General features: G+C 48.4%; 1 protein-coding gene across 1 annotated transcript; it reads left to right on the forward strand.

Moving 5' to 3' along the window:
- Window positions 1–7,535: 7,535 nt before the first annotated feature.
- LOC125520811 lies at window positions 7,536–8,068 on the forward strand. The gene has a single exon (XM_048685872.1). It carries the CDS (start codon window positions 7,635–7,637, stop codon window positions 7,845–7,847), a length of 213 nt encoding a protein of 70 aa, XP_048541829.1. The 5' UTR covers window positions 7,536–7,634; the 3' UTR covers window positions 7,848–8,068.
- Window positions 8,069–9,439: the final 1,371 nt, after the last annotated feature.

Raw genomic sequence — 9,439 nt, forward strand, 5'->3', positions numbered from 1 at the left:
CTTCATTTCATCATGATGACTATCCTTGTGTTCTGTTATGTTTACTTTTGAGTACTTATTCCGCTTCTAGTAGTTCTTCGCTAAGGAATTTCCTCACCTGCAAATTCCTTAGTGAAGAATTCATAAAAATTGCCTATTCACCCCCCCTCTAGTCGATATAACGCACTTTCATTTAGCCTCTCGAGGATATCAGCGGGATTAAGTGACTTGTAGTCTCCATGTTCTTGTATCATCAATGCCAGTGTCAAATGAGGAATCAAGCGATCTCATCAATTTCTTCACCACCTCATGGTCGGTGATGTCAGTGGCACCAAGTGCTTGAAGCTCATTTGAAATGTCAGTAAGGCGATCGAAGGTTTGCTGAACATTTTCATCGTCGAGTCGTTTGAAGTGGTTGAAGAGATTGCGAAGAACGTCAACTCGAGAGTCACTCTGTGTTAAGACTCCTTCTTTGACCTTGGACAACCTATCCCAGATAAGCTTCACTGTCTCCAAAGCACTCGCTCTACCATACTACCCTTTGCTCATATGGCCACATATGATGTTCTTCGCTTGAGAGTCGAGTTGCTTGAATCTCTTCACGTCAGCAGCGTTGATGATAGGAGTGATAGGGGAACGCCATTTTCCACAATGTACCAGAGATCGTTATCAATTACCTCAAGATGCATTCACATCTTGTTCTTCCAGTAGGGGTAGTCAGTCCCATCAAAGGTAGGACACCCAGCAGAGACCTTGATCATACCTGCAATCGACATAATTAAAACTCCAGGCGGTTAAACCAAAATCACACAGAATAAGGGAGTACCTTGCTCTGATAGTGATCGAAAGTGCGTTATATCGACTAGAGGGGGGTGAATAGGCAATTTTTACAAATTTGTCACTAAGGAATTTCAGGGTGAGGAAATTCCTAAGCAACGAACTACTTAGCAGCAGAATAAGTACTCAGATGCAAGTATAACAGAGTAGTAGCACAGTCATCATGATAAAATTAAAACAAGCACTGAGTACAAGTAGCGTAAACTCAGGATAAGCAGGCTGAAGACAAACTGGCTAAAGAAATTGAACAGAGGAAATTGAGAAAGTCTTCAGTCAAAGTCTTCAAACAGTAATGATCAAGTACAATAGTATTTGAATGAGGAAATGGAAGAGTTGAGGAAATAGAACTAGTAGCTCGGTGAAGACAATGATTTGGTAGACCAGTTCCAACTGTTGTGACAGTCGTACGTCTGGTTGGAGCAGCTAGGTATTTGAACCTGAGGACACACAGTCCTCACTGTATTCTCCTTGAGCTAATTAAGGTCACACATACCTCGCCCAATCACTCGTGGTAAGTCTTCAGGTGACTTCCAAACCTTCACAGACTCAGTCACTTGGCGATCCACAATTTCCTCTTGGATGCTCTAGACCATGACGCCTAACCGTCTGGAGGATGCACAGTCCTCAAAGGTAACAAGCGTCGGTTCCACATGTAACACCCCGGTAGTTAAGCTATAGTAACCACTCCATGATGGTGCCATGTATTCACAATTATTTTTCTAAACTTAACTTTATTCCAAACCAAATTCAAATTCAATATAAAATAAAGTGAAATTATTATTTCTTCAAACGGTAAAACAAATATGTCTGGTGGGTTGCAAAAATTTACTAACAATTTGTCATAGTGGAACCAAGATTTTGTAAAGTATTTAAATACCTTAACCTAATTAAAACATGGACAAAGCGGTGATTTAAAATGCCTTTCTAATTATGTAAAATGCACACTTTTTCAAATGCCCCCCAGACCATTTTACGTCTGTGTCTAAATTTGTATTGTAATTTTGGGCCAAATTAATAAAATACATTTGCTATTAAATTTAATTGCGAATCATAGAAAAAAAGAAAAGGGAAGGGACCTAAAACTACTTTGTGACTGGGCCTAAAGTGGCCACGCGGCCCAGCCCATGTCCCCAGCTCCTTCCTGTTCACAATAGCCTCGTGGACAGAGGGGGCACGTCCATAGCACCGATGGCCACGTGCCGGCCATCCGGGGACACCCCGGCGACCTATATGGCCATCCACACGCCCCCTCAAACCCTAGCATCTCCAATCTTTCCCCCTCGCGCCACTTCACTCACTTTAGCCGTCGCTCGAGACCATCGTCGTCGCGCCACCGTTGATGTCATGCTTCGGAGCCACCCCGCGTCGCCCATGGAGGTCCAGGAGCTGCGCTACATCCTTCTACATCGACTACTTCAACGGATCGGACAGGATTGTGAATACACCATCGCCATCGAGCTCCTCCCTACGTTTCGGCCACCGCCTCGAACCGCTACTCCGGCACCGCCCCGACCACCTCGAGCTCGCAACCGTCTTCCTCTTGATGAGCCGCACCTGTTCGCCCTTTTCCCGCCTTGAATCCGCGCCGTTTTTCCACGTTCCGCGCTTTGGTCGCCATGGCCGGAGGTCACGCACTCCGCGTACCCTCACGCCCGCGGCCGCTCCGGGCTACGCCCCGGCCTCGCGCCCCGGCACCTTGTCTCGCGCACGCCCGCAGCCGCAGCTGCTCCCCTGCCAGCTACTTTCACTGCTACTGCTAATCGCGTGCTTCTACTGCTCTGCGTGCTGCCGCTTTGCTCGTACTACTGCTCTTGCCGCTGGCGCTATGCACTGCTGCTGCTCCTACTTGCTGCTGCTCTACGTTGCGCCGCTACTGCTACTGCTTGCTGCTGTCTCCGTGCTTGCCAGTCATGCATGCTGGCCGCGTTCCCCTATGCCACGCTTGCCGCATCTTGGCCACGCCATGGCCATGGCCATGTGCCTGTGTGCTTGTGCGTGATGCACAAGCACATCATGGCCGGCTTGTGCCACTGCACATGGCCCAGGCCAAGTTAATTAGTGCCTAATTAAAGGTTAGTTAGGGGTAATTAGTGGTAGGTTAGCTAGTAGTCTATGGCATGTGGGACCAGCTAGCTAATTAGTAAACTAAAAGAATAGATAAATTCAGTTACAAATTGTGCATATGACATGTAGGCCCCGCTTGTTAGCTGACCAGTCACTGTTGACTGCTGACTGGGCAGTTGACCCATTCAACTGTCCCCACCTGTCAACCTTAGGTGCACATTTCTGGGTACACTTCCTGTGTACCCGTAGCATTTAAATACTAATTTAGTTTTGAATTAAATTAAATCCAGAAATTAGAAAATCATTTAAAACTTTAAAAATTAATATTAAATAAACCGTATCTCGGATGAAAATACTTTGTACATGAAAGTTGCTCAGAATTTCGAGACGAATCCGAATACGCAGTCCGTTCATTCGCCACGCGTCCCTAGCATAGTGAACCTACAACCTTCCCCCTCCGGTCGTTTGTCTGAAAACGCAAAACACCGGGAATACTTTCCGAGATGTTTCCCCCCTTTGCCGGTAGCGCCTAATACTGCGTAAGGTCACCCCTAGCACCGCATTTTTCCATGTTATGCTTTGATTTCTCTATTATTTATTTGTGTTCCCCCTACGTTACTTCTTTCCGATAGACCTCGTGACCGCCGTCGATACCCCCGTGATCGACTACATCGACGACGACCCCTCCTTCTTCCCAGAGCAACCAGGCAAGCCCCCCCCCCTTGATCAACCCGATATCGCCTATTCCTTCTCTCTACTGCTTGCATTAGAGTAGTGTAGCATGTTACTGCTTTTGGTTAATCCTATTTTGCTGCACAACCTATCATTGTTGCTACAGTTGTTACCCTTGCCTGCAATCTTAAATGCTTAGTATAGGATGCTAGTATTCCATCAGTGGCTCTACATTCTTGTCCGTCTGCCATGCTATACTACCGGGTCATGATCATTCGGGAGGTGATCACGGGTATATACTTACATACATATTATATGATACATGTAGTACTAAAGTCGGATCGGCTCGTAGAGTACCCGCAAGTGATCCCAATGTGGGGGCTGAAAGGACAGGTGTTTCCATCCCGGTAGTGGTGGGACTGGGTTCCCGACGGCTCCCGGCTGTTACTTTGTGGCGGAGCGACAGGGCAGGTTGAGACCACCTAGGAGAGAGGTGGGCCTAGCCCCTGGTCGGCGTCCGCTGTTACATTAATTAACACGCTTAACGAGATCTTGGTATTTGATCTGAGTCTGGCCACTGGCCTATACGCACTAACCAACTACGCGGGAATAGTTATGGGCACTCGACCAACTACGCGGGAATAGTTATGGGCACTCGACCAACTACGCGGGAATAGTTATGGGCACTCGACGTCGTGGTATCAGCCAAAGCCTTTTTACCGTCAGCGACTGAGCGGCGCGCGCCGGATTGGACTGGAACGCCTGCTCTTGTATTAGGGAGGCTAGGTCTACTTCCGGCCACCGTCGCAACGTGCAGGTGTGCAATGGGCGATGGCCCAGACCCCTGCGCGCTTAGGATCTAGACCGGCGTGCTGACCTCTCTGTTGTGCCTAGGTAGGGCTACGACGTGTTGATCTTCCGAGGCCGGGCATGACCCAGGAAAGTGTGTCCGGCCAGAGGGATCGAGCGTGTTGGGTTATGTGGTGCACCCCTGCAGGGAAGTTTATCTATTTGAATAGTTGTGTCCCTCGGTAAAAAGATGAACCGAAGTTGTACCTTGACCTTATGACAACTAGAACTGGATACTTAATAAAACACACCCTTTCAAGTGCCAGATACAACCCGATGATCTCTCTCTAACAGGCTGACGAGGAGAGGATCGCCGGGTAGGATTATGCTATGCGATGATACTTGGTTAACTTACCATCTACTCTCCTCTACTGCTTCAAGATGGAGGCGGCCAGAAGCGTAGTCTTTGATAGGACTAGCTATCCCCCTTTTATTCTGGCATTCTGCAGTTCAGTCCACCGATATTACCCCTTTACACAGATACCCATGCATATGTAGTGTAGATCCCTGCTTGCGAGTACTTTGGATGGGTACTCACGGTTGCTTTGCTCCCTCTTTTCCCCCTTTTCCTCTTCGGATGTCGCAACCAGATGCTGGAGCCCAGGAGCCAGACGTCACCGTGGACGACGACCCCTGCTACGCTGAGAGTGCCTACTAGTACGTGCAGGCTGCCGATGACCAGGAGTAGTATAGAAGGATCCCAGACAGGAGGCCTGCGCCTCTTTCGATTTGTATCCCAGTTTGTGCTTACCATCTTATGGCACTTTTTTAAACTTATGTCTTTACTCAGATATTGTTGCTTCCGCTAACTCGTCTATGATCGAGCACTTGTATTCGATCCCTCGAGGTCCCTGGCTTGTATTATGATGCTTTTATGACTTATTTATTTTTAGAGTTGTGTTGTGATATCGTCCCGTGAGTCCCTGATCTTGATCGTACACGTTTGCGTGTATGATTAGTGTACGGTCAAAACGGGGGCATCACAAGTTGGTATCAGAGCCGACTGCCTATAGGAATCCCCCTTCCAAACTCCTTGGCCGAAGTCGTGTCTAGTCATTGCAAAACACTTACTAACATGGCTGTGTGTCTTACAGGCCCACGTCGCCAAGAAAGAGAAAAACGAAACTATGAAAACAAAGTCTTCAGGCTTCATATTCCTCGCATGAATATCAAGTCTTCAGGATTGCACCAATTTCTTCACTTTCAAAGTCTTCAGAAAGTCAAAGTCTTCAGTTGAAGACATCCATTTTTAGGGGTCGACTTTCTCTATAAATATCAAACTCCTCATAGACTTATAGACTTGTGTACACTCACAAACGCATTAGTCCCTTAACCTATAAGTCTTCAATACATCAAAATCACCAAGGGGCACTAGATGCACTTACAATGGCGATGAATCCCCTCTTCGGAGCCCTAAACGGACACCATATCAGCCCTCCCAATGAAAAACATGATGTGGCAGCGGTTTCGTATCGTAAAGCGTGATGAAACTTCTCCTATTTTTTCTCGGAGAAACAAAATTTATAGGCTTGAGATTATGGTCAGCAGAGCCTCTGGGCCCCACAAGGTATCCCAGCATGGCCAGGGGGTGGCCGTGCACTGTTGCCTTGTGGGAAACAGGTGGCCCCCCTCTGGTGGGTCTTGGCTCCAGTATTTTTATATTTTCCATAAAAAATCTCCAAAAAGTTTCGTCCAATTCTGAGAACTTCTGTTTCTGCACAAAAAAAGCACCATAGTAGTTCTTCTAAAAACAACGTCAGTCTGGGTTAGTTTCATCCAGATCATGCAAATTAGAGTCCAAAATAAGAGCAAAAAGTGTTTGGATAAGTAGATATAATGGAGACGTGTCACTTGGGCACAGTCTGAGCTAGTTCTATCGTTTGTTACTCAATAAGTTGTTACCGTCCTTTTCTTCAGTGTGCATAGCGCGAGTCCCTGGATCGAGTTACGAGAAATTTGTTTCTCCGCCCCAAGTCCACTTGCTTCTCAGATGAATGAAGTTCTTCTTCCATGGTCTATTCCACTCTTGTTCTTTGTTGTAACTGCCATCCTTCAGAGCCCTTCCATTATCGCACGTACAACTTGTTCATGCACCACATTTTCCTCTGCTCTTGCGCTTCTAGTCATTCTACCCGAGGCAAACCCAATGGCATTGGATTCGGCGGATGAAATCGAGGTAAATCTCATTGTATTCTGCTTAATCTTGTTCAAATCACTCTTCAATGATTCTTTTGTTTTGCTGAATCCAAATTTCGTATTCCTAGTACTCAATCTATTACGAATTTAGAGGGCTTTGTAGGCATGCCAATGTTTGGAAGAATAACACCTTCTCCCTCTGTTTTACAACACCTTGAAGAGAAATGATGGTAAGCTCTAACTAACTGCAACATCTATATCCAACTTATGTGCATTGCAGTTCATATCAAACATACGTGCAGACGCCTTCTAGGCGCAAATCCAAAGAGGCACCCCCTGGAGGCGGACGACGAGGTCGAATGGATTTCTTGGGGTGGCCTCCACGAGCCAAAGCAGATGGAAGATGCCCTCCATCGCCGGCCTGGCAAGCATGTGCAGCCCCCTGAGCTGCGTGAGCTTGTCTCCAAGAATCACATGAGAAAGACAACAACACCTGAGGAATGACGACGGGGCAAGCAGAGAGACAACGGCGCCGGATCCAAAGACGGAAGTCACAGAAGGGGCCGAAGTGAGGACTGCGAAAGAGAGTGACAACTAGGGTTCTCGCCCAACTAGTCACTCTCTTCGCCCTTACGCGCAACCCAGCCATCCACGGAATACCATGCAAGGGCCAACACGTGAAATCTTGGAACTGCCCTCGACGGCCACCCAAAACTACGGGCGGTGGCACGATCCATGCGCCCCACTAAAACCAACACCGGCAACACCCGCTTCCGCGGTCGATGACAACAGCGGCCCACCCCGTCGACCCCGACTTCCACAGAGAGACAAAATGGTAGAACGTGAGCAATAAATTGGGCACTATTCATTGCTCTCCTCACCGGTCTTGATTCAACGGCTCGGATCAATCGATCTCAAAATCAAATGGTTGGGGGTTCCATTTCTTACGTGGTAATTGGATTGGCATGATTGACCTTCTCCCATAAATAAGCCCGTGGAAACAAGCACCACCGAAACAGAGACGCACCCCTAAAAAAAGCACTTTCCATCTCTTCTCGTTGCTGGATCTTCTTGCAGGGGAGGAAAAAGGGCCGGCGATGGACGGCGGGAAGAAGAGCCGGGACCCGTACAAGCTGCCGCAGGAGCGCAGGGACCGCAAGTCAGGCTCCGGGATGAGCGGCGACGCCAAGAAGGGCGGCCGTGGCGGCAAGTTCACCTGGGAGGGCGCCGACGGCTACACCGACGAGGATCTTGACCTCATCGGCAACAAGGGCAGGGGGACCGGCGCCTCCGACAACAAGAAGTCCTAGGGAGATGGCGACCCCTCCGACGAGTAGGCGCTACGTCATCCGTCCCTGCCCGCCCGTCTTCTTCCTGTCCGATCGATCCCAAGCCTGCACGGTGTCAACTTTCGTTAGCTTTCTCGTGTCTGTTATTAAATAATACGATCGAATCGTGGCCTCTTTGGCATGTACGTACTATATGATCTATTTTCAGTTATCGACTTGCTAATGCCGGATGAATTGTTCTATCTGCATCTCGCACTTGGGATCAACCTGGTCTTATGTTTCTGTGATCTTGTTTTTCCTTCTGCGTTGATTTCTTCTCAATTTACCGAATGGATCTGCTATCGGCGGACGTATGCTGTCTTGGTTGCTGCGTTTAGTCCTTGATTAGTTGTGATTTCGTAGGAGTGCTATGATTTCTGAATCAGTTGACAGAAGATCCATCGGGATCAGTTCTTTCTTACTTGTCAGTCTTGCATCGAGATTGAAGATGATATATTTTGACCTTCACATACTTGGAAAATTACTGCGTTGTGTGAGTCTTCAAGAGTGGCCATGATCATCCTGGCCCACCAATATGATTGATCGTCATCCAACTCTAGCAAATTGTAATACTCCACCCAATCCCAAAATAAGTGTTGTGGTTTAATTCAACCAAAACCGCTTCTTTAAGGGAAACGTTTGGATTCGGCGCGCCAGCACCGGTCACATGTGAGGCGTTGGATCTGACGCATCCGTTGTTTTATATTCCGTCCCGTTTGCCTTGTCCCTTTCCCTCTGGACCCGCCCATTCGTTCCTTTCTCCGCACACATTGTCTTCTACCTCGCGCGATGCAGCAGCCATGGATAACCTCTCGGCCAACCATCTCCCATGCCCATCCACCTTTACCCCACCATGGAGTGTCGTGCTGCTTCCACCCTCCCCCACGCATCTCTTCCCAGCAACTTGATACTACAAGGAGGGAGGGGAGGGCTGGTCAGTAGACGAATACGCGTGGACGCGGCCTGCTTTGAGCGACGAGGACGGCAGCTTTTTGCTCCGACCTGGACTGCCCTGCTACAAGCCCATGCGTAGATGCCACAACTAGCGTAGCAATTTGCTACAACCGGCGTCTCGTTCTGCAACAAGGCATAGCCGCCATCGTTTTTTTTTTTTGCTACAACCGGCACTTTGTTCTGCTACAACGCACCACCGGCGTCGGCAGTTCGAGGACGGCAACGCTGCTCCGACCAGCACTTCCCTTCTACAAGCATTGTACGTGATGCATTTTGCTACAACCACACCGGATTTTTGCTACAACGCATCGCCGACGTCGATTTTTTGCTACAACCACGCTCGCTTTTTGGTCCAACCCGCAATTTGTTTTATTACCACGCACCACAGGCATCGTTTTTTTGCTACAACCACGTTACTTTTTTGCTACAACCGGCGTTGTCATTTGCTACTACGAACCACCGACGGCGGAGAAAAAGCTATGACCGGCGAGTTTGTCTTTTGATGGGACCGGTGGTGATTTTTTGCTGGGACCGGCCGAGTTTCTTCCTGGGATGGTGATGGTTGCTCATCTTTTTGCTGGGACGGCGAAGCTGCACTAGAGACGGGCAGGAGGGATGCG

The sequence above is a fragment of the Triticum urartu genome, chromosome 1 (assembly GCF_003073215.2).
Source record: "Triticum urartu cultivar G1812 chromosome 1, Tu2.1, whole genome shotgun sequence".
Classification (NCBI taxonomy): Eukaryota; Viridiplantae; Streptophyta; class Magnoliopsida; order Poales; family Poaceae; genus Triticum; species Triticum urartu.

Bases quoted from the DNA above. Each gene is read 5' to 3' on its own strand.
- LOC125520811 (XM_048685872.1), top strand. From the start codon at position 7,635: ATGGACGGCGGGAAGAAGAGCCGGGACCCGTACAAGCTGCCGCAGGAG.